Source organism: Dipodomys ordii, unplaced genomic scaffold (assembly GCF_000151885.1).
Source record: "Dipodomys ordii isolate 6190 unplaced genomic scaffold, Dord_2.0 Scaffold5, whole genome shotgun sequence".
Classification (NCBI taxonomy): Eukaryota; Metazoa; Chordata; class Mammalia; order Rodentia; family Heteromyidae; genus Dipodomys; species Dipodomys ordii.
In genome coordinates, this window is record NW_012267221.1 from 8980168 (window position 1) to 9006440 (window position 26273).

A 26273-nucleotide genomic window follows, 5' to 3' on the forward strand; every position below is an offset into this window, starting at 1 on the left:
TCTATTGTCTCTCTTATTATATTTGGTCAATCTTATTATATTTGGTGAATTTTATTTTGGAAAAAAATGTATTCTGCTTGGGACAATAAATATAGTTTCAGAATTTTGTGAATGTGTATATTTTGGTCCTGGGACTTGAACTCAGGATCTGAGTACTGTCCCTGAGGTTTTGTGCTTCAGGGAGCATTCTACCACTTGTGCCACAGCTCCACTTTCAGCTTTTTGATAGTTAATTGGAGATAGAGTCTCACAGGCTTTCCTACTCTGACTGGCTTTAAATTGTGATCTTTGAATCTCAGCGTCCTGAGTAGCTAGGATTATAGGAATGAGCCACTGGCATTTGACAAGAATAAATTTGACTTCTGGAAGAGCCTCCATATCCTGTAATGTAAGTGTTAAATGCCCAGGGGGAGGAGCCAGGATATCTGTTTCTGTGTCATTTACAAAAAAAAGGTATGAGATGCTATCAGGACAAAGTTTTGGGGTCCTGGCCTAGGTGATACCGTACTTGCCTAGCAAGCTCCAAAGCCTTGAGTTCAAACTCCAATGCCACCAAAAATTTTAGTAGGGCAGAGTATGGAAATCATCACAGTTGAGAGACAGTACAATGTAAGCAGTAAGATTATGATCTTTAAAACAAAAAAGCACTTGGTTCTAGTGCTAGTCCAACATGGAAAGGATGTTTGTCTTGGGTAAGAGGTTTCTCTGCTTGGTTGGTTAAATTTTTCAATACATATATAGAGAGTAATAGTACCCAATTCAGTGGGACTTTGTGCTATGAAATAAGATGAGCTATGTATGTCAAATTCATTGCACAGTGCTAGTCTTATTCCACGTACTCTACAAATAAGTGGTAGTAAGGAGAGAAAATTTCTGTTTATGTATATTTAAGTAGGATTTTTTTCTTTATTGAAATATCTATTTTAGAGAGAAACTTAACAATTTACAAGTTTCTTGGATTGTTTTTGTTTTACTTAAAAAAAACTATGGTTGATTGCCCCCATTGAACATTGTTGATATTTATTTCTTTTGCTTTCTCTTTGTTATCAGTGACAATGATTTTCAAGTTCTTTGCTTTTTTTCATGCAGATTACCTTTAGTACAATAATTCTTTGATCTTTCTTGTACTTGTCTTTTGTGCAAAGTTCTTCTATTTAAGTTTTTTTTCCTCCCTTGTATTCCTTCTATTCTTCTTACTGAATGCTTTCCTGCTTACTATTTCATACTTTTGTTGAAATGTTTTTGAGTAATCCTCTTAACCCTTCTCATTAACCATACTAGTGAGAAGAGGGGATGTCCTGGCAGCCTGGAGCGGTATTCGGCCCCTTGTTACAGATCCCAATTCCGCAGACACACAGTCCATCTCCAGAAACCACATTGTGGACGTCAGTGAGAGTGGGCTCATCACCATAGCAGGTAAAGACTTGGCCTTGCGGTTAGAATGTCTATAATCAAGAATTCTAATAACAACAGATGCTGGAGGTGATGTGGACAGAAGGGAACCTTACTTCATTGTTGGTGGGAGTGTAAACTTGTTCAACTACTTTGGAAAGCAGTATGGAGGTTCCTGAAAAGACTTCACATAGAGCTCCCTTATGACCCAGCAATCTCACTTTTGGGCATTTACCCAAATGATCACAAACAAGACCATACAAAAGCTACCAGCACAACTATGTTTATTGCAGCATTATTTACCATTGCTAAGATATGGAACCAACCCAGATGCCCCTCAGTAGATGAATGGATCAAGAAAATGTGGTATATATACAGAATGGAATTCCATCAGAAAGAATGACATTGCCCCATTTGTTAGGAAATGGAAAGACTTGGAAAAAAGTATATTAAGTGAAGTAAGCCAGGCCCAAAGAAACAGGTCCCATGGTTTCCCTTATTTGCAATAACTAGTATATGTCTGGGACAAGCAGAAAAGGTCAGGTAAGATGATGTTAAGTGAAATGAACACCAAGATCAAGATACAAGTGGTTTTTTCTTTCTGGCTATTGTTTCTAATGTATTTATAAGGTACCACATGATTTTTTGTTGCTTTGTATGTCCCTCCCCCATGGTATAACCCCTGTTTTCACTGTATTTGATGTTGATATAATTTGGGGAGGGGAAGGGAAAAAACAAATTGTTTAAATAGAGATACAGATTGACCCATTTCAACAATGAAAAGTACAGATGCTATGTCGAAAAATGAATTTTACAATCTAGGTGGGGGCTGGTGGGGGGGGGAGTGTAGTTGTGGAGATGGGAGGAAAGAGATGGTAGAGGAAAAACAGGAGGAGGCAACAATGCTTGATAAGTAATGTACTCATTACCTTGCTCATGTAATTGTAACCCCTCTGTATAGTATTTTCTTATTAAAAAAAAAGGATTCAGCCTTGGTTCTTTTGATGTGCTTTAGAGACAAACTTCGCTAAATTATTCCATGAATTTTTTCTCTTTTAAATTTTTATTGTCAAGGTGATGTACAGAGAAGTCATGATTACATAAGTAAGGTAATAAGTACATTTCCTGTCAGACTTGTTACCTCTTCCCTTATTTTACTCCTATTTTCCCTCTTTTCTCTCTAATAAACAAACCTTGTCTTATGTTTGTTAATACAGCCTTACACATTGCTTTGTCATACTTACTGTAAACAACAGGTGAGATTTGTTATCAGTAAGTTGCTATTACTAATTTGTTATTAGTTATTTGATGAATGGTTAAATATAAGAGAAATAAGGAGTGGTGACAGAATGAATTGTTTGTCAACTTCATTGTAGGTGGGAAGTGGACAACGTACCGGTCCATGGCAGAAGACACTATTAATGCTGCAATCAAGGTTCACAATTTGAAAGCAGGGCCAAGCAGGACAGTTGGTCTTTTCCTGCAAGGAGGCAAAGATTGGAGTCCCACCCTCTACATCAGGCTTGTCCAGGATTATGGACTGGAAAGTGAGGTGAGTATCTGTTGCCATCTCTTTCTACTTCAGTTCATCTGTCACTAGTGCCATAACAGAGTCAGTAGTAATGATGTAGCTCCCTTGACTTAGAGTTTCCTTTTGCTGGGGACATTTCTCTCTGTGTATGGCAAAGTAAACTTAGAGAAAAAGATCGTCCAACTTTGCAATAGATACCAAGAGGCAATGTACATGTCACTTTCTATTTTGAAACTGAGAGTTTTTTCTTGGTTTATTCTTAGCATGTAGAGCTTCACAAATTCTTTCCCAAGCACAAGGATGGCTGTTCTGTAGGAGTGATGTCAGGAGCAAAATGAAGCTGAAGCTTCATCTGTCACTGATACAGTGATATATGAGAAGCTGAGTTAGTGCTGGCCTAAGCATTCAGAGCCCAAGTGGTTTCCTCCCACAGAATCAAAACCTAATCCTCTCTGGGAGTCATTAGTTATAGACTGTAAGAAAACTGACCAGATAAGCATGTACTTCTTGAGGGTTTTTCTTTTTCTTTGGTCTGTCTAAGGTAGTTTTATTTCTACAGGTGGCCCAGCATCTCTCCACCACCTATGGTGACAAAGCTTTTGAGGTGGCTAAAATGGCAAGTGTAACTGGAAAAAGGTGGCCTATTGTTGGTGTACGCCTTGTGTCAGAATTCCCATATATTGAAGCAGAGGTATGTAATGGTCACATGGGAATTTCTTGTCTGCCATGTAATACGCTTCATCTGTTCATTTAGTAGTGTCTTCACAAAACTGTAAGGAACTAGTTTTAATGCACACGTGTCAGCCAAGAACTGGCATTGTGTGTCTGTTTGCATAGACACATTCATCCATTTATGGAATTTTCATTCAGAGGTGGTGTTCATGGTGGGCATTGTATGATATGTGGATTTCTTTTTTCTCATGATGCTATATCAGTGATTGTGCAAATGAACTCCAAGACATAGAAACAAATCTTTGTCCCTTTTTGTGAATCTGAGCTCTTCCAATTTTTACTTATCTTGCCTGATGACATACCTTGCTGTACTAAAAACCTCTCAAAGATTTTAAGTCTTGTTTCTCATGATACTTCAAATTTTCTGAAACTTGTCATGTTATGCTTTTATGTGGTGTGTGTGTGCGTGTGTGTGTGTGTGTGTGAGTGAGAGAGAGAGAGAGAGAGAGATTGGAGAGAGAGTATACTGGAGCTTGAACTTAGGGCCTCCTGTTCTTACTTTTTTTTTGTTGAAGGCTGGTACTCTACCACTTAAGCTATACCTGTACTCCCAGATTTTTGCTGGTTAATTAGAGTTGAGTTTCTTGAATTTGGTTTTCTAGACTGGCTACAAACCACAGTCCTCAGATCTCAGCTTCCGAGGTAGCTAGGATTACAGGCGTGAGACACTGGCATCTGGCCATGTGTTATAATTATTCTTAGCACATTGTGTCCAAAAAGCATTTACTTGTTGATGAAATTCAAGCTGTCATGCGGTTTCTTTAAGACACAAAACTTTACAGCCTAAAGAGATGAGACCAACTTTTATCTCCTCATCTTTTACCTACTCAGCTATGTAAACTATCTTCCCTACTATGTAGAAGCAAAGAGGATTAAGTGATTACTGTAGTAGGTTAATGAAAAATGGTACCGTTTGCAAACTGATACCAGGATCCATTCAGTAGGAAGGCATTATCTCTTGTCCAGTTTATCCTATTTTTCAAATCTACTTTGGCAGACAGATGGAGAACTTGGGTTATATGAGTATTTGTTTTCTGCCTGCTAGCGAATCAGACAATGTAAAGAATACCACCACCTTTTCAAATATGAACATTTTAATGTGAAACTTCTATTTCCTCTTCTTAGAGAAAACTCTCAACTAATCATTTATATTTTTTCACATTTTTTATTAGCATCAATAGTTTACGATGAGCTTTTATTTTGACATGAACATACCAGAATTCCTCCCTCACTCCCTCCCTCCCTTGGCTTGACCTCAGGACCTCTTGCTCTTGCTTGATCTTTTCAGCTCAGGGCTGGTGCTTTACCACTTGAGCCACACATCCACTTGGCTTTTGGTGATTAATTGAGGAGTCACATGGACTTTTTTGCTCAGGATGGCTTCAAATCATGATCCTCAGATCTCAGTCTCTTGAGTAGCAAAGGTGACAAAAAGCCACTGGCCAGCATACAAAATCCTTTGATTAGAATTCACCCCTTTTCTCAACCTACCAAATCCTCCTCCTCATTTTTTTTGTAATTCAGGTAAAATATGGAATTAAGGAGTATGCCTGCACTGCAGTGGATATGATCTCACGTCGCACTCGCCTGGCCTTTCTCAATGTCCAGGCTGCGGAAGAAGCCCTTCCCAGGATCGTCGAACTGATGGGCAGAGAACTGAATTGGAGTGATTCTAAAAAACAGGTATTAAATACATGGAAGTCTCGATAATTATATTTCCCTTTATGAACATGTAAATGCTTGATATGTATATAAAAGCTAGAATAATTTTGGTAGTTATCTTACATTTCTTCCTGTAGACATATTTATATATTATGTTATAGTTATATATTATAAATTAAATGATATATATGATCGATATATATTTGATATATATGTATGTGTGTATATCTATCTGTATGATTTAATATTGTTAGGCCTTAGGAGAGTGGAAAGATATTCTTGGACCATCTTATAGAGAATGCTCTTAAATTTGTGCTCATAACTTCTGCAAAAGGAAAGGTAAATGATGGTGGGTGTTTGTTGTTGTTGTTTCATGGAATACTTTCAGAGGAGGTTAGTACATGGAGAATGGAAGTTTGAAGATAGCCCAAGCAGAAAAGTCTGTGAGTCTCCATCTCTAATGAATGGGGAAAATTCCAGGAATAGTTGATTAGAGGAATGATTCAAGTGGTAGAGCATCAGCCAAGCAAGAAAGTGAGCAACAATGTGAGGCCCTTAGTTCGAGCTACAGTACTAGAAACAAAGAAACGAAGAAAGGAAAGGAAGAAAGGGAAAAAAAGAAATTTGCTCTAGCACTTTGTCAGCAATTCACATTTTTGCTAATTTGCCTTTGTTAACAAACAGTGGCTTCACCTCGTGACAAGCAAATACTTGTCAGTTGTGTCATTTGAAATTTTGTATTATGTCCATAAAGCCAGAAATAGTCAGATGAAAGTATTTTAACCCCCCCCCCCACACACACTTGGATTTGTTGTAATAAGTAGGAGATCTTCATGTTTTAAAAATTAACCCAAACTGTTGTGACATGCAGAGGTTTTTGAAGTATTTTCATACATGCAAAAATCTATTTTGGGAGAAGGTTTTAACTCAGAGGCTTCGTGTACTAGGTGGTCACTGTACCATTTGAGTCACACCTCCAGCCTTTCACATATTCAAAAATACTAGGAACACTCCCAAGATTTATTTTCTTTGTCCTTACTCTTTCTTGAATCCATCATATTTTTTTGCTACCATCTTGCTGTATTAACCCTGGCCAAGCTCACCAGTAACATGTTTCTCAATGTACATGTAGGTGTTCTTTACCCATTAGTTTGCCCAGCAGCAGCATTTGACACCAGACATTCTCCCTCCTTGCACTACCTACCTGGTCCAGGCTCAAGTGCTGGTCTTACAGATGTGTCACCTTGACCTCCTTTCTATTATTGTTGAAGACCATTTATCTTCCTACAGAATTTCCATGTCATAATTAGCTCTTTTACCTGTAGTCACTCTAACTTAAGCCTTGGTATTACACTTCAGAAAAAATAGTTTTATCTTCAAATGTGTGTACAGTATTTGTACATGTCCGTTTATGTATATCGTTTAATTTTTATTATCTTCAAGTAGTTGTACAAAGTGGTTTCAATTCAACGTGTATGGTGTATCTTGATCAGTTACCCCTTGCATCATTCTCAACCCCTAATATCTTACTCTAGATATTCACTTACAATTATCTAAGTCTACCAGTAAATCTTGTCCTATTTATTTTCAAATGGCTTAGTCCAGCCCTCAACACATGCACTCTTATCAACTTGAGGCAGATGAATTATAGTAATTTCTCTTTCCAAAGGCCAATGTTTCTGCTGATGTGAAGTTCACATCTAAGTTGTATTTCAAGTGTTCATATTGAATGAGATCTTGAAGGAAGTCCCTGTAACCAGGGAAGGAAAGTGGCTAGAGACTGAACCCAGGGATATTCCATAGACTGGAAGTTGGAGAGAAAAAAGGAGAATACAAAAGAAAGAGAAAGTAATAGCTTGTAAGGTTGGAGGAGGTATGAGAAAACCAAAAGCTAACTCCATCCACGTGGGCTGCCAATCAGCAATACCACAGGTGGGTGGCCCAAACAACAAACATTTATTTCTCTCAGTTCTGGAGACTGGGAAGTTCCAGAATCAAGATTTCAGTTGAGGTCTGATGTGGGTCTACCTCCTGGTCCAGCAATGGACATTCCTTTTATATTTTCTCACTTGGAGTGATTGAATGTGAGTGAACATCTGTGTCAAGTGCTGAGGGTATAGTGAGGAACAGTACTTAAAATGTTCCCATTCTGGCATAGATCCCTGAAGATGATGGTTCTATATCAGTCATTTTGTGAGTGCAGAAAAATGGGAAGATTGAGAGGTTTATTTTAGACTACCAAAACGTCTTAAAGGGTACCATTATAGCCCTGATTTTTTAGGTTTTGCCTCTAGTGATTTTAGAGTAATATACTACTGCATATTAATGGTAGAAGTCACTTTCAAACAGAGTGCCATGATCCTAATGATATCTCTGAGGGCCAGCTTTGCTGCTATTTGATTTTTGAGAAATTCACAGAGTCAATTTCTGCCAGAGTTTACACAAGTAGCAATTGTAGAGCTGGCATCCAAACCTAACCTCTAGATCCCAGAACATGTGTTTTTCCCCCTGCCCTTGTGCCTCTTTATTAGCCATTCTGGTACCAGTGTTGCATTTAAGTGTGCTCTGCCAGAGCTCCATATAGAGGCAATATAGAATAGAGCTTACTCTTCGATTACAGCCAGTCTTCTCCTGTATAGAAGAATTGAGAGAATATGTTCTTGCAGAAATTATGGTCAGAATGACTTGAATATGCTGGAACATATTTTCTTTCTTTTTTTTTTTTTGCTTATGTGGTGCTGAGGAATCGAACCCAGGGCCTCATGCATGCAAGGCAAGTGCTCTACCACTGAGCCACCTTCCCAGCCCCTGAAACATATTTTGTGCTAAGAATTCAGAAGATAGTAGTAGGAAGGAAGAAGAAAATTCTGTGAAGTGGCTGTTAGGAGCACTGGTTGTTTTTAGCCTTCCTAGGAATTCAGAAATAACAGCATTTCACATTTTCCTTGTTTGATTAAGAATACTCTAATATCCTACACAACGAAGTAACAAAATGAAAGACAAAGTTATTATTTAGTGTCTGAGACACAGGAGTATTAATGAGATATGTGGACAGTCTAGAGAGAACCAAGAAGGGAGTGGGGAGGGGGGACTTAAAGGTTAGAAAGTTGGACTTCTGAGAAAAGGTTAAAAGCATTGGGATTATTTAACCTGCAAAAGTGGAAAAAGAAAGGGTGATAAATAACCCTCTGCAGATGAATTGTAGTTGTTTTTACCGGTCAATACTTAATGAGTGACTTGTATACTGAACACCATAGCAAACATTTTAGGGGAATAATAAATAGCTCATAGTTTCAATGATTTTGAGGTGTCATTGGGTGGATATAAAACATACTTGCCTCAGAGATGTATGCATTATTTTTCCAAATTTTATAGAAATATTAAGTGAAATTGTTACTAAGAACTGAAAGCTAAGCCAGGCATGGTTGGCACACTCTTGTAAACCCAGCACTCATTTTATAAATGAAAAAAAATATCAAGAATAATAATCCCATTTTAAATTATTTAGTAAACAAATCTAACACTCGATAACTTTTTTTTTTTTTGGCCAGTCCTGGGGCTTGAACTCAGGGTCTGGGCACTATTCCTGAGCTTCTTTCGCTCAAGGCTAGTTTTCTCCCATTTGAGCCACAGTGCCACTTTCAGCTTTTTTCTGTTTATGTGGTACTGAGGAATATCTGCAGGGTTTCATGTATGCTAGGCAAGCACTCTACCCCTAAGCCACATTCCCAGCCCCAGATAGATAGTTAAATAACTTCTTTTTCTTTACTTTCAATTATATTTTCTGACAATTTATTACTCAGTAGTAAAACTATTTTTTTCTTCCTCTCCCTTGTCTTATGTATTTTAAATTATTCACTTCTAAAAAAGCATTTTCCAGTATTACAGGGTCTTCTATGACAGCTAAAAAATTCAGATTATTTTGAAAACTTTTTACCTCAAGAATACACATACTAGACAGTAGATAATCTCTTTAACACCTAACCAAGATTAGAAAGCAAAATACTCAATTAGAAACTATGTTCTGATATCACATTTTCACATAACAGCCATAATATAATGAAATGGTCAATTTGTATCTCTTTGCATGTCAACATTTTAAAGACTATATGGCCATAAACTTTTCTAAAAAGTTGGATAATTAAATCCTAAATATATACATGTTGAATGTTAACTTTTGTTTACAAATAATCTTCCAATTAAAAATATCTCTTTAAGTATTAAATAGGAATTTGTAAGTTTCTGTTAGATTTTATAATACTCAGTATAATCTTCAAAGTATTCATTTAGAATTCTGAATATTTAATATCAAATAAAGTTAAAGCAATGAAAATTTCAAGGGGAAAAAAAAGAATGATAATCCCTTATATGAATAGTATAAGAAATGAACAGTTTTGGGGATAAATGCTAAAAGCATCGAAGTAATTTTTTTTTTTTTTTTAGTTTTTGAGATGGGACTTACTGGCCTATGCTGGCCCCGAATGGCTATGTGTCCCAGGTTGGCTTCAAAACATGATCCTCCTTCCTCAGCCTCCCAAGGCCTAGAATTATAGACCACAAGTATGTGCTACCACATTCAGCTTTTCAAATAACCTTTTTGTTTTTGATACTGGAGTTTAAATTCAGGATTTGAGTGGAACTAGCCCTCTCCCTTTTACTTTAGGTATTTTGTGTCTTATCATCTCAGATTATATTTCTCTGCATAGGCTTTGTACAGAGCTGGGATCACAGGCCTGGACCATTCTGCTCAGCTTGTTTGGGTAAGATTGAGGTCTCACTAACTTTTTGTCTGAACTGGCCTTGAACATGATCCATCTGGTATAAGCACTGTGCCTGAATGCAGAATAACTTAAAAACTGAACAGAGTTCTAGTAGGGTTTAAATATTCAATTATTTGATTATTAATTAAGTTTGGCCAGCACTATATATATTTGTCAGTTTTCTCAGAACTCAGGGACTGGACACTCTTTGAGCTTTTTTTTTTTTTTTTTTTGCTCAAGGCTAGTGTTTTACCACTTTCAGCTACACCTCCACTTCCAGTTTTCTGATGGTTAACTGGAGATAAGACTCTCATGGACTTTCTTACCCAGGCTGGCTTCAATCCATGATACTCAGATCTCAGTAGCTAGGATAACAAACATGAGCCACTAGCATCCCACTTCTAAGCATTATATTCTTGAATGCTGGAGAGAAAAGAGGTCTGACTGTCTTCATGTTTAACTCAATGAAAAAATAGCAAAATAAATAGAAGGTGGAAAAATGCCTTTCTAAATTGAAGAAAAAGAGAAGGAAGAATAGTATAGATTACATCCTGAGGACCAGCGGTATTAACATTTATCTTGTTTTTCTAAATTCTGACCTTTTTTCTAATTATTTAGGAACAAGTAGTAATAACTGGAAAATATTAAGGAATCACTGAGAAAATAGCCATTTCAGATATCTCATTTTTTATTTTACTTTTAATTATATTTTCATTATCTTTAAGTAGTTGTACAAAGGGGTTATCATTCATCTTCTCAGTTTATGAGCACAATGCATCTTGATCAATATCAGCCCCTTAATAATACTCCCCTTCCCTCCCAAACTTACTCATCTTCTCTATTTTCCTAGTTTCATAGGATAGGCAATGAATGTTTTTATTTCAGGGAGAGAAAAGGGATTGTTGTATCAGGGAGATATTATAGACATGATAGATGGATTTCATAAAGTATATATAAAGCCTTAGGTACTCTTTGTAAAAATGGTAGATTTGTAAACAGTTAAATGGGTAGTGCTGACCTCTGAATAGGTGTCTGATAACAGGTCATAAGCACAATGTTCTTGGATTTGACCTAGTATACCTTGATCCAAGTGTTAACATTACAATAATGGCAGCATACATCCTTGATATATAAATAAGCAGAAACTGAAGGGTGACTTGCTTTTGTTGTTGCTTAAATATGTTTTATTAACATACATCATTATTATATGAGGGGAATTTCATTGTGACATTTCTATATATGCATATAATTTATCTCTATCGTGATTAAATGTTTGATGGCAAATTGAAAGAATGAGTAAAACTTCGTTAACCATAACGTAATTTAAAAAATGGCAAAACTTGCAGTAGATAGAAAAATAACTCCACCCATTGAAGATAAAATCTTCAGGGCTTAAGAAGTGCACTTGTCAGAAAGAAAAGGTTTTAGTTAACTTTGAAAGCATTGCCACTAGGAGTGGGCCGATGGCTATTCTCAAATCCAGCTGTAATCTTACAGTGTATTAATAGGAATAATATATTTCGGTAAACGAAACTGTTATTCCCTTCCAGGCACTGGCCAGATATCTGTTAGAGCATTTGCTGTTCTTTGAAATTGTATTAGTTGGTATGAAATATTTGTGATAGAAGAAATTATGGCATAAGGGATTTAAAATCATGCCTTATTATTCCAAAGAGGAATTCGAACTAAAAGCAATCTTGAAGGAAGGAAGTAAATGATACCACTTTAATGTGTATGATACGATATAGAAAACAGACATTGGGTATGTTCTGTAGTCAAGTTTTGCCCATCCTATACATGTAGGAAGGATTGCAAGGAAGATAGACTTCATCTCAACCTAAAATTTTCTAACCAATAGGGCTATTCTTTCATGGCCTACTTCAGCAGAATTGTTTCCTCCCAATTGCTAGACTGATTTAGACAGAGGACTCATGCCTCCAGTTTTGGATGTTTATAAAGGAGCTATGGGGCTGAGGAGGTACATTGTCATGCTTTCTCTTCCAGCTTTGAAATGCAAAAACCCTTGTTTGGTTGAGTATGAGTAGTCTACATAGTCAGTGAAGGAACATGTCTTGAGGAAGAGATGGTAATTGCAGAACACTTCAGAAGTGGCGTTTCTAAGAATGTGAATTATGAACTAGTTTTGTAGAATAATGTGTAAAATTGACGGAACAACAAAAGTACATACATTTAATAGTCAGTAAAGAGAGAAATCTACCAGTGTGGAACTGCTTTTGGTGACAGAGATTCCATGGATATGTTTATTTAACTATATGACATATAGAGATACATGCTTTTTAGTTATTTTAGTATTCACAGTGTGTTATTTGCTCCCTTTCTTTTTTTAATTTTAATTTTATTGTCAAGGTGATGCACACAGGGTTTACAGTTACATAAGTAAGGTAATGAGTACATTCTTGTCAAATTTGTACCCTCCCCTCATTTTTCTCCCACTTTCCCTCCCCTCAATACCCCCCAAGTTGTACAGATCATTTCTAAAATAGTGTCTTGTGAGTATCACTATTGCATTGGTTCCCCCTTTGTCCTTTGTGTCACCATTTTTTTTAATTCTCCTTCCCTTCCCTAATTCAGATAAATGTATATAAAACAACAGGGTATCAAAATCAAATACAATTATGATGGGATAAACCATAGGGGGAAAACACTAAAGAATCCATTTAATACATTTAAAACAACAACAACAAAGAAAAACCTCTTGTGTCCATGTCTTGAAGTTCATTTCACTTAGCATCATCTTATACGACATATGTACATAGCTATTGAGCTATTCTGCTCATCTGCTAAGGTTATGTTAGATGTATACTATTTATTACAAATAAGGGAAACCATAGAACCTATGTTTCTTTGGGTCGGGCTTACTTCACTTAATATGATTTTTTCCAAGTCCTTCCGTTTCCTTACAAATGGACTGGTGTCTCCCTTTCTTCTATCTGTTTCTTAAGGGGAAAATGTTATATGGATTTTTTAAGTGTTTATTTTCTCATGCCAAAAGAGTAAAAAGTTTTTATCTCAGGCTTAAGAAAACACATATAGGCTGGGCACTGGTGGCTCACGCCTCAAATTCTAGCTACTCAGGAGGCCGAGATCTGAGAATTACAGTTGAAAGCCAGCCCAGGCAGGAAAGTTCATGAGACTCTAAGTATCCACCAGAAAACCAGAAGTGGAGCTTTGGCTCAAGTGGTAGAGTGCTCGCCTTGAGCTAAAGAGCTCAGGGACAGTGCCTAAGCCCAGAGTTCAAGCCTTACAACCCGCAGAAAAAAAAAAAAACACAAATGAATACATTTCATGACATGTAGGTCATTTTATTTCCTTTGTTCCACTTCACTGTATTTCACAGTTCAGTTCAGAATTTTGGGCTCACTGAGTTAATATCCTTTGATGGGAAGTTGTTGGGAATTTGAGACTTGTATTCAAGCTTTTTTTGGCTAGATTATATGGCATAAGAAGGGAGAGACAGTGGATGACTACAAGAGAGAACAGGACAAATGCAGCAAGAGTACTCAATGTACATATGAGCTAAAAGAATTACGAAGTATAAAGTGAGTAGGGGAAAGGGCAGGCTGGATGGGAGAAAATGACTGAAGGAATAACTGAGCAGTACTGGACACTGACATGGACATGTTAAATCACAACTCCCTTGTGAAACCTTTTGAAATGCAGAAAATAAATATTAAAAATTAAGCAAATTTAAAATCTCTGATGTTTTTTGTAAGTCTTTCCATTATTATATGTGTAGGATAATCTTAGCAGATGAGTCGAATAGCTCAATAGCTATGTACATATGACCACATAAGATGATGCTAAGGAAAATGAACTCTTTAAGACATGGACACAAGAGGATTTACTTTGTTGTGGTGGTTTTTAATATACTATGTGATTCCTTGTTTCTAATCTATGTTCTACCCCCTATGGTATATCCCCTGTTGTCACAGTATTTGATTGGTACCCTAGTATTGTATATATGTTTATCTGATTGAGGGAAGGGAAGGGAAACAATAGAATGATGAGACAAAAGACAAGGTGAGAACCAATGCAACAGCAATATACACAAGACAATATGTTGGAAATGATCTGTAAAACTTGAGGGGGTGGTTAGGGGAGAAGAGGGAGAAAAATGAGGGAGGGGATGACAAGTTCAACAAGAAATGTACTTATTACCTTACTTATGTAACTATAACCCCTCTGTATATTACCTTGACAAAAACATCTCTGTTGTTTATCACAGCAAACATTTATAATGTGAAATCTGCCCATTAGTGGCATGGTTCTCCACACTGACTTCTCATCTAAGCCATGGCCCTTTTGTGGGCCAGGAGCAGAAGAGGCAAGAAAAACTATGAAGACATTTAAAAAACAATTCACACAAAAGTGATATGCATTACATTCATTCATGTTCTATTGGCCAAAGTAAATTACTGTGGTCAAGCTAAAAAAAATTAGGTGTTGTATGCAGGAGAACTCTGTGTGGATGTATGTGGATGTACACATGCACACCTACATATATGAAGAAAGATTTGAAAACAATGTAATTGAGTCTCTTGGGAAATACTGTGATGGGAGAGTGACATGATGTAGCCATAGCTAACACCAGTTAAGATGAGACATATTGCAAACAGAATCACTATTGAGGATGACTTAGTTTTTCCTGACTTTGTAACTACCAGAATCCTATGGATGAAACTTTCGTGCCGTTAATCTCAGGATGTTTGCCTTTTTCTCTTTGCACTGCCTGTGGTATTTTAGGAGTTGCCTGAGTCTTAGATATCTTCACTTTTAATCAGTTTTTCTTCATGTAGCTACAATAATTTGATCGGCCAATGCTGTGCAAGAATATTCTGTAGTAAAGAGAAACAGAAATATTGCCTGTGGTCACTCCTGTAATCCTAGCTACTCAGACACCTGAGACCTACAGGACTGTTGTTCAAAGCCAGCCAGGCCAGAAAATTCTGTGAGACTCCATCTCCAAAGTAACTAGCAAATAGTTGGACTACAGGCATGGCTCAAGTGGTAGAATTCCAGTCAAACAGGCAGGTAGGGGAGATGAGGTCCTGAGTCAACGCCCCTGCCCCCCGTACTGCCAAATAAATGAATAAATAAAACAAAAAAAGCAGAAATAGTTAAATATTCAGCAAAACGAGTCCATTGTGCTATGAGAAAATTGTCTAATGCAGAAAACTACATTCTTTATGAAACCTGTAATATGTAATTCCTGAAAATGTATACTGGTGAGTAAAAACAGAGCTAGGGATTCCTTGGGTCAGAGGTCAGGGAAGATAGTTATGAGGAAGTTATTAGGATAATCATCACATTGGAGTATACATCAAATTGCAGACCTGAAAGAGGTAAATTCCACATTAATAAAAGTAGAGGAAACGTGTGGTTATCAAATAAGAAGCAGTTTCCCTTTTGAAGTTCAGAAGAGAAAAATAGAAAAACAATCAGTTACTCTTTCTATAAATCTTTGAACTTTGTTTATGTCTGTTTTAGGAGGAACTTGAAACAGCCAAGAAGTTTTTATATTATGAAATGGGCTATAAATCTCGGTCTGAACAATTAACAGATCGTTCTGAAATTTGCCTCCTGCCTTCAGACATTGACAGGTATTCCTAATGAGCTTCCTTCTCTCTTTTCTCATTCTTAGTAAGTATATTTCTAAATCACTCAATGTTGTGTTGCAGGTACAAGAAGAGATTTCATAAGTTTGATGCAGACCAAAAAGGCTTTATTACCATTGTTGATGTTCAGCGTGTATTAGAGGTAACATGTTTTTGGTTCAGCATCAGTCTTTGATAGCAAAAGAGTTTAAGGATAAAAATAGTTAACTTTTTTCTCATCTAATGTTTCCTACAAACAATATTCTTAGTTTAATTTTAGAAAGCTTGGTCACATTAGGAAAAGGATATGCATAATTTTTAATTAAACTCATTATTCTGTGCTTTTCTCTTAGAATATCAATGTACAAATGGATGAAAATACACTACATGAAATTCTTAATGAAGTAGATTTGAACAAAAATGGGCAGGTTGAACTCAATGAATTTTTACAGGTGAGTTGTTGAAAGAGCACATGCATTTGCTTTTATCTTTTAGTTGTCATTATTGTTCCAAGAATGATTTTTATTAGCATATATTCCACAAAATAAAATAATGGGACTCATGATATTTTCCTACATGTGAAGTCCAGACATGCATTCATTCCCTCCCTCCTTCCTCAATTACTCTCTCCCTCCCTTCCTCTCACTTTCTTTCCCTCCCTCCCTCTTTGTTTCCTTCCTTCCCTCCTTCCTTCCTTCCTTCCTTCCCTCCTTTGGGCTTGTATGCTGTCTCTTAACTTTTTCTTCTTAAAACTCATGCTCTACTACTGCTTCACTTCTAGCTTTTTTTCTGGTTAATCAGACGTAAGAGTCTCATAGACATTCTTGCCTGGGCTGGCTTTGAACCTCAGTCTTCAGATCTCAGCCTCCTAACAGGCATGAGTCAGTGATACCTAGCTAAAGTCCATGTATTGTCACTTCATGTAGAAAGAGAAGAAAATGGGATGTCAGATGCAGCTCTGGCTGTCCACCTTCAAGGAGGAGGCTCTCTTCTCTTGCTTTTCATAAGAAATATTTTATGTGTGACAATTTAGATGAAATCTAAGTTAATTGTGGCTTAAGGAGTATACAAGCAGCTTTTTAAAGAAATCTATCTTGGAATAACACTGTTGGGTCATTCTGTCCAAGAGAGGCAACAAAATATTTCTACTGTGGATTTTTTTTTTGTATCAGGGATTAAACTCAGGACTTTTGATTATGCTAGGCAACAACTCTACAACTTGAACCTATACCATCAGCTTTTTGTTTTGTTTTGTTCTCAAACAAAGCTCTGGCTGGCTTTGAACCTCTGATCTTTCTCCCCCAGCCTCCTGAGTACAGTGATTTTAAATATATATCACCATGCCCATCTAGAAGGTATATTGTTTTTATGGAACAAATTACAAATTACAAGAATCATATTTATTTGAGAATATAATTATTAGATTGTTAAGTTATAAATAACAAGGAAAACAGAAGAAATGAAATTTACATATTCTGGGCTGAAGACCCATATAATTTATACATTTTGGTTGCCAATTTTCAATTTACTGAAGTGTCATATGTTTGACCTTTGTAATCATGAAGAAAAGTTTTGTTACTTTAGCTTTAAACTGGTTGCTAGGCATCATTCCTTAAAAATTCCTTAAAGAAAATGCAAAAAATCCACACATTATTTGTAGCTGTCTATATGATTGTAATCATTTGAAGAATGTATTGGTTTCAAACTAAGCACCCAGGTTTTTTTCTGGAAGGTTTCATGGAAAGGTATTTCAAATGAATGCCAGGCCTTGCTTGCACTGTGGCAATGATGAATGCTGAACATGAAATAAATTAATGCTGGGGATTTTGGTCAATGTCAGCCCTTTCTTCAGTGTGTCAAGTTAAACAAACAAGATCAAGGCAAAGGAAATGGTAATTGTCTCTCTGGAGATGAGCTGCAGATAAGAGCATTGTTGAATCTAAATGCAGAAAATTTTCACAGGCTGTGTCCAGCATTACAAAAATGAATGTTTAGTCCTTTTAACTTTTACAGTTTAACTAAGTGCACATTTTAAATTAATTTTAAATTTATGGGTAGGAATTAGAAGTCATTTAATGAATATTTTTGGTGTTGGTTTCCTGGAGAATATCTTATTATTTGTTTCAGAATGTTAGAGTACTTTTCTTCAAAGAAATGGCTTATGCTTCACTTCATGTGTATTGTAAATAAACAACAGCATTTTGGTTTGAAAATTTCAGGATTTAAGAAACAATAGGAATCTAATTTTGTGGATATGCTATGTGGTTTGAGTTTTAGGTAATATTCTTCACTGTAATAAAGTAAAACACATAGAAAATAATTTAAACCATCTGCAGTTTTTCTTGTAGCATTTAAAAATATTTGAGTGTTTCTTGTTCAATTCTAAATGAAAGAGACTATTCTCCATGTAAGTACAGACATACAGTGAATTTTCTAAGTTAAAAAGTACTGTATGTATCATAAAATATATTCAGACTCAAATGTATTTCTTATAATGTGGCTTTTACATTTATGTAATATTTAAAGAAAACTTTGACATTTCGGAGGTTAGTCCATGATTTACAGTTTTTGGCTGAAAGAAAGTCCTAGCTTGGTCAGTCTTGTTACTGTTCATATACTTCCATGGTCTTTCCAGATCAGGGATAAAACAATATACAATAAATTGTTCTGGCAAGGATGCCAATATTGCTTATATTGCATGATTCATCAGATACAGAGTCTATTTTTGGGTTTGTTTAATATTTTACCAAAGAGTAAGAGCCATATTTATGCTATTAGAGATCTTTATTTTTAATATAGAAACTCTTCAGAAAGAGCGTGTTTGACATGACTTTATGTCTAGGTTTGGGCTTTTTAATGACACTTCCATGTCATGTCATGTAGGAGTCCACCTGTAATAAGCAATTGCTTGTGAAACAGTTTTTAATAAGGTCACCAAATTTTGACCCAGCCCCTGGGCAGATACTTCTGACATACTTGCAGAGCTGAGGGGCTTTGTTTTGTTGCTGTTGTTTGTGGAACCCTAAAATATTTAGATTCTTTCCAATTTTTTTCTCATGAATGTCCAACTGTATTCTTTTTAAAATATAACTTTAGTGTTATTATTAAGGTGCTCTACAGAGGCATTACCATTTCCAAAATTCAGGTAATGAGTACATGTTTTTTTTGGACAATATCACCCCTTCTTTCACTTTCCCCTAGTTTCCCACTCTAGTTCCTGCTCCACTCCACTCTTTTTAAGATAAACAGATTGGGGAAATGAGATCAGGAAAAGTAAATACTTAAAGCCACTTCAATGTGAAAATGTAATAATAATAAAAGGAACAATATACTCAAACTCATAATTGAAAAGTGCTTTCCAGATTAAAGACCTCTGCCCACTGACTGCATGAAATTTCAAGACTAATTCTGATTTTATCCATTTGACTAAAAATGAATTAACTAAAATCTGGAGTGCTTTTAATTCTTAGGGCAGATCTCTGGGCCTATTTTCAAGGACTTCGTATGTAAATTACTTTAAAAAGTCTTGAAAGAATTTGGATTTAGGTGACAGTCAAGTACAATTACATTAAAAAAAACTAAAGTTAAATATAGGTCTTGCTTTGACTTTGTTCAATCCCTGAATTCCTGTTTGAGATTTTTAGAAATAGAATTAAATATCCAATATTCGAAGTTGCTTTAAAAGATATGCCCTAGGTATCCTAAGGGAACAAAGAGTGATACATGGGATTTGCTTTTGGAGGCAGGCTGATTTGCAGGATAGATGCCATTTTATTTTATTTTTCAGCAGTGGATGTGTCTTGGTCTCTTCCTCTCTTTTTGACATGTTCAAAAATGTTCCCCTTCTTATTGGAGCCATAGTATTTTGATAGTATTTTAGTATTTTGTGGCTTTTGATAGATCACCTATTTTTGACTGCCACAAGGGTAAGAAGGAGAGAATGAGCTGGCCTACCTTTTAAATCTCTTGCCTGTTTTCTTTTTAAGCTGATGAGTGCTATTCAGAAAGGAAGAGTATCTGGAAGCCGACTTGCTATACTCATGAAAACTGCAGAAGAAAACCTGGACCAAAGAGTTCCAATTCCGGTGGACCGCAGTGGTGGAGGATTGTGAGTCTGACCAGTAAAATCCACAGCCAACCTACACAGAAATGACAAATTATGATGTAGCAAGCAGAGATGACTTAAATCAATTTAACATCATGGTTGTGGTAGCTTTTTTTTAACACTGGAAAACATTCCAAAATTTTGGGTGTTGGTATATTTGCCAACGTAATTTGCCAATACTTTATTTTACTTGCCATTCAGTCGAGCTTCTAAAAAGTGTATTTTCTCATTTTCAGTGCACATTGATTTGATGTTTTGTATCCATTTTGTGACCTGTTAGACTTGACATTCTTCCTTTCTGTTTATCCACTTATTCTAAATCAATTCTGGAGGCAGAATATTTTGGCAGAAAGAGAAAAAGAAAAAAAGAAAAAAGGGTGGAAAAAATTCTGTGACATATACCACGCTCTGGATGTTAAGCTTGTAGATAGCATTTTTTTTTAAAAACAATGACCTATTAAAATGATAGCATTTCTGGCAACTTTGCAGTCCTTTTTTCCTCCAACTGGTCTACCTCCCTCTTCTGAACAATATTGCACATTTTTATGTCCAGGGCATGCCTAGCAAGGCTAAGGGAAAGAAAAAGTTTAGATCTAGTTACAAGTCTCAGAGTGAAGCTCTGAAAGCTTCCAGAATCGCAGGTATAAGATAAGGATAGCACTGACATTTTCTGAGAGTTACAGTGATAGTTTCATCTCAGCAGTTCATTTTTTTTCCCCAGTCACTGCTGGTTTTCTTTTGACTATTAGTGTTGCCAGGAAGATCCTGGCTTTTCTTACTCAAAAGCCAATGTTCAATGTGGCAAGTTAAATTTTATGGGATGAGTCCAAATCTTTCCAATCTTTATATAAAATAATAATAATACAGTGACCCAATTTTTAATCTCTAGATCCTAACTTTTACAGCAGCAGGTATTGTTAACCCTGTCCTCTTTGTTGACAGTATTTGCAAACAGACAATAAAATGACAAAGAATAGAGTTCTTTAATTATAATCACATTTAAAATAAGGCACAAAACTTCAATATCCAAGGTCAATCTGTTTCTTAAAAGCCCTTTTCTTTCTGTACTCAGTGGAAAAAATTCTCCATATATATTTTAAAAACATACATAAAACATGAAACAAAAATAAAAGTCATTGTGCATTGAATTTAACAAATAATACACTGAGTTAAAATGACATTCTGGCATTTTACATAGTCATCTTAATATTTTTTATTCCTTCCTTCCTTCCTTCCTCTGGCATTTTACATAGTCATCTTAATATTTTTTATTCCTTCCTTCCTTCCTTCCTTCCTTCCTTCCTTCCTTCCTTCCTTCCTTCCTTCCTTCCTTCCCTCCCTCCTTCCCTCCCTCCTTCCCTCCTCCCTCCTTCCCTCCTGCTCTCCCTCCCTCCATGCCTCCCTCCCTCCCTTCTCTCTCTTTGTCTCTCCTCTCTCTCTCTTTTCTTTCTTTCTCTCACTCTCTCTTTCTTTCTTTCATTCATTCTATTTTTCTTTCTTTCTTGTCTAGATATTGGGATTTGAACCCAGGACATTGTGCTCTTGCTTGGCTTTTTCATTCAAGTCTGGCACTGTGTTTCCTCTTTCAAAGCCTACTATGTACTTCTTTAAAAAGACCAGGTTCTATATAGGGAGAAATAGATCACTTTATTTCACAGCAGATTTTTATTGCATAGACTTAGTCCTAGTTTTGTAAATGAGTACATAACATGCTTATGTACCATTATTTCTACTTATGTCAACACAATAGAATTCTGTGGATAAAACTGTATGCCATAATATAAACTAGGAGGTTTACTTACCTATTTGTGCCATCATTTCTGAAGCAAGCACAAACTACTTGGGGAGACAGCATTTATTTTTAGTTGAAGTTTAGATGCTTGCCACTTCCTAAAGTAAATCTAAAACAGTTAGATATTCCCTGCTGTCACTAAGCGATATCCCCAGGTATCACTGTGATTTTTTTGTTGTTGTTCAAAGTAAAATTTTACACTGTTATTTTGTTGTTGTTAATGAATGGAAGCAAGTGGCTTTTGAAACTTAATGTTTTTCTATTGACACAATAAATTTGTCTACTGACACTAAATAGGTAGCAAAGCTGTCTTTTAAAACATCCCAGATGACATGCCACAATATTTGTACATTGTACTCTCTCTTTCTCTCCTTCTCTCTCTTTTTCTAGTTAGATCGAGATAACGGTGACTTTTCTCCTCCCTGATTCTGTTACAGTAGGGATGGGATGTAAAGTGTGACTGGCTTGGGCAGACCTGGGTTTGAAAAACAGACCTTGTTTATGCCGGCTTTGCTATGAATGAAGTTCCTATAAGGACAAAGAAGAGTGCAATTTTCTTGATTTGAGCATCTATGCTTTTGCTTAAGGCTGATAATTTAATTCTAAGATACATGCTCCTTCACCAATCCCAGAGACTTGTTTTGGAAATACAGTGGTTTTTAAACCATTACTGTGAATAAGAGCACCTTAGCATTTTCCTCTATGCTCTTAACCCTTTCTTACTTTTTTACCTGGTTTAAGCAAATGGGGAAAAAAATAGAGGACTACCCCTTCAAGACCATTCTAAACACAAACCAATTTTGTTTCCTTATTTTCTCTCTCTCTCTTTCTTTTCATACAAATTGGTGTTGGGTGATTCTGTTGAGGATTGTATCTGGGTGCCAGAGATTGTGTTTTATTTTTACTTTTTTGTCATTAATGTTTTAAGAGCCTTTATAGGGATTCAGGTGAAGGAACCTCATCTGTGCTGGAGAGTTGGCTACTCTAACTTGCTCCACTTCAGTCATAACAATGATAATGCTGGATTATTTGTAAAAGCGAGGTTGTCTGCCTCACGTCCATCTTGCTGTAGCACATTTGCTTCTGATCAGTTTGTACTGAGTGTAACTAGGATTTCTACAATTAAATGCATGCTTTTTATTCTGCCTTAGTTTATAAATGGCTTGATTTTGTCTGTTTCAAAATAGGTATCTTCCTTTTTTGTAAAAAACAAAAAAGTTATTCTGACTTTTACTACACATACTATAAGGTTCATCACTGATTTTCTTTCCCTCTTTTTTATTCATTTATAAAGATTTTTTGCCTCTGAATGTAATCACATATGAAGTCAATGATGCTGTAACTTACACAATTTGCATTGTGTCAACTTTTTAAGGGAATTAAAACAAGCTCTGCTTGTTTTCAAAGAATATCAAGTATAAACACAGTACTGAATGAATATATGCACTGCATGTTTTCATACATGGCACTTTTATGTATTGTATTGGGTTATTGTTCTAGATTGGACTGTTAAATACTATATTTGAGGCTGGATTGTCATTTTTATAACTGTCTTGGTATTTTATTGCCATTATTTATTACTTTTGATATACAGAATGAGCTGCATGCATTTATAGAGCAATAAGACGATGTATTTAATGTGCCTTGTTTTTAACTGAATAAGAACTGAAAGCATGAATCAATAAAACTGATTAAAATGCTCCATTTGCTGGCATTTTGGTATTCCTTGCAGTTAGACAAATAACTTTAATTACTCCTGAAGTTTTTTTTTCTAAGTTCGAAAATATTTTCAGAAACTACTTTTCAATGATATGTTAATCTTCAAAGTTGGAAATGTGTAATTGAGTCTCAAAGGTGAAATCTCTGCATAGACAGATGTAATCTTATGAGACTACCAGAATGAAATATTTGTATTAATTTGTTGCTGGAGCCGTTAGGGCTGTGATTTTTGTATTTGTGCAATCCTACTCTGAACTTACATTTATCCTATTACAACTCAGTTGAGTTCTTTTTCTTTTCCTTCCCCCTCTCACCCCCGCCTTGCCTTTTTTTGTCAAATAGAACCTTCAGCCTCAGAGTTCCCAGGCACACTGATGAATTTTATCATAACTAAAATCAATAGAAATGAATGGGAAAGATTACATAATCCATTTTGATCATCTTACATGTCAAGTTAGTGCAGGGTTGCCAAGTGTTGATAAATGCTCTGACAGAAAAAAGTGCTATATATTTTCATTGTCAGTAAATCAGTAAAACTGTTATCAGTTTTAACACTGGGCAAATTTTATAATGCCCTTTTTTTAAAAATAGGTTTTAACTTACACAGGTCCATGGAGTATGTTCTCCATTTTGTGCTTTAGGTGTGCTGCCTTCTGGTTTGGTGCGCTCAAAGGCATTTGTGAGCTTTTGAAGGTCCTTTGAAATGGAATAGACTATCCAAAGCCAGGCCTCCCAGGCAGACTTGAACAATGAACTGTTAGTTGAATACCTGGAAGAAAACATATAAGCAACTCAAAACATTTTTTTCATTGATCTAGCCTATCAAATTTGATAGTACTTTCAAATTTGTCAAAAGATTGTCCCCAGTTTTCAAAATGTGTAAAATTGATGGTTATAAAAAAGTGAAACATGATATAGCATCAATATTTTGCAATGACTGTCAATAGTGTGTTATCACTGGTGTCAGATTTTCACATGATGGAATTTGACTTGTGAAGGTAAGAAGCAACAGAAGTTTTAAATTGATCTGGTACCCTTATAATGAGAGAATTTCTGTATAGGAGGCAGAAATGATGAGCCATTTGTGCCATTTGTGTACTTTGTAGTTTAGGTCTCGAATTAGCAACCGATTTTGTGTGAAATGCAAGCACAGAACATGATATATTTGAGCCTAGATGATACCACCAGCAGATGTGCAGGTCCTTGTGGTAAGAGTTGTGGGTACTTTGGGGGGAAAAATTAATAGATACCCTTATATTTTTGTCACCTAGTCCAGAAAGAAAAGCAATATATTTCTTTTTTTTTTGAATGGTGAAAATACCATACAGAGGGGTTACAATTACATGGGCAAGGTAATGAGTACATTTCTTACCAAGCATTGCTGCCTCCTCCTTTGTTTCCCCTTCCAAGTGAAGCAATATATTTCTTTAGCAGAATTATTAGGCCTATCTGGGTTCTCCACTCTTGGCATTGAATTACATTGTTTATTATACCCTATGGGAGGTGTTCTTGTTGGAGCTACCTGAATCTAGGGAGTGTACAGTCTATATCCTTTACTTGTAATTATAGTTATGGTTAGTATATAATGTCAGTGAACAGAGAGGAGGATTGAATTGCCTAGAACCTGTCTTGGACATTACATCTTGGCACATAGTACAGCTAGTTACACTTCTGAGCCATTCAAATCCAGTTTTATATCTTAAGCAGAGCATCCCTGTACATTTTCCAGGCAAATGACTCCTTTAGAACCAAGTTTCCTTTTATTCCTTGGCTGCTTGGCTTGCTTGCACTGTGTCAAGGAGTTTAGAGGTGTTAAAAATACATATGCATTTGAATTCTTTTTTCTGTTGGCCCTAGTATCTATAACAGAATAGTTTTGGTGCTATGAATCTTAAATTAGAGTGGTTTTACATTTATATATGTATATATCTGTACACATATATATGTATATATGTACACATATATATGTGCATATACATATATATACACACACATACTCATAGGATTTCTTTGTTTTGATCTTAGAAACTGAGTCTAATTTTCTTTTTTAAAGCTCAGAATGACTTTTGTTAGTAATTCTGGAATCAGAAATAGTCCTAAATTCAACCTCTTTCTTTTTGTTAGTTTTATTTTTTCAAGTCCAATATAGAAATATCTGATTTTTGCTTGCCTAAATTAGCTAAACATAATGGGTTCATTTTTTACCTGACTTTTTTTTTTCTTAAGCAAGTGCTTCCTTCTTTGGTGGCACCTATCCCCACAAAAAGGGAAGTAAAAGTGAATAGGCCCTTCTTCCCTGTAAATTGTTGCTTCAATTCAAGTTTTTGTTTGCATCCCCATTATTAATTGATTTACAATTCATTTTTATGCATATGGAGTTTTCCTACCCAAGTTAAGATGCTGTAAATCTTAAATCCATTGAAATGACAGTGAAATATTTCATTTTATCCCATGAATCATTTGCCATCCTTATTGCAGAAAAATGGCAAAATTATAGTGTACTATGTTTTCATAAATTACCATCCTCTACCCCACCATCCTAGCACCCCAGTGTCGGAGTCAGACACTTGTGGTAAACAACTCTGGTTTTACAGGAGGCTGATCAAAATTTCATACTATTACAAATTAATTCTTCTAGAATGGTGGAGTATTTAACTTGTTACCAAATATATCATCTATTATATAAGTAAAAAAAAAAAACCCAGCTTGATTTTAAAGTCAGCCCTGTGATTGCTAGTATCGCAAAAGAGGAAGAGTGCTGAGTTCCTTAAATAATGTATATAATTTTCATTGAGTTTCATATATCAAAGTAGTCATTTATATCCTGAAAGGTGTGTGCTTTGCACTATGTGTTTGAACACTATTAAAAAATCATAGGACAAATCATAGGTTTCCATTTCTCAATTTTTCAAGAATGAGTATATGCAGCCCTGTCCTCCCAATCAGTAAAAGTAATATGCATAAA

At 35.8% G+C, this 26273-nt stretch overlaps 1 protein-coding gene across 2 annotated transcripts in view; it reads left to right on the forward strand.

The window, feature by feature from the left end:
* The window catches only part of Gpd2 (glycerol-3-phosphate dehydrogenase 2 (mitochondrial)), a 161169-nt gene that overhangs the window by 129678 nt on the left and 5218 nt on the right, over positions 1-26273 (forward strand). Inside the window, exons 10-17 of one of the 2 annotated variants that reach the window (XM_013030067.1) lie at positions 1282-1416; positions 2769-2944; positions 3483-3614; positions 5180-5338; positions 15586-15698; positions 15777-15855; positions 16046-16144; positions 19679-19800. In XM_013030067.1, coding sequence (XP_012885521.1) covers positions 1282-1416; positions 2769-2944; positions 3483-3614; positions 5180-5338; positions 15586-15698; positions 15777-15855; positions 16046-16144; positions 19679-19800 — 1015 coding nt within the window. Of the gene's footprint in view, positions 1-1281; positions 1417-2768; positions 2945-3482; positions 3615-5179; positions 5339-15585; positions 15699-15776; positions 15856-16045; positions 16145-19678; positions 20240-26273 lie in introns of those variants that run through there. The other variant, XM_013030063.1, reaches the window with a different exon arrangement.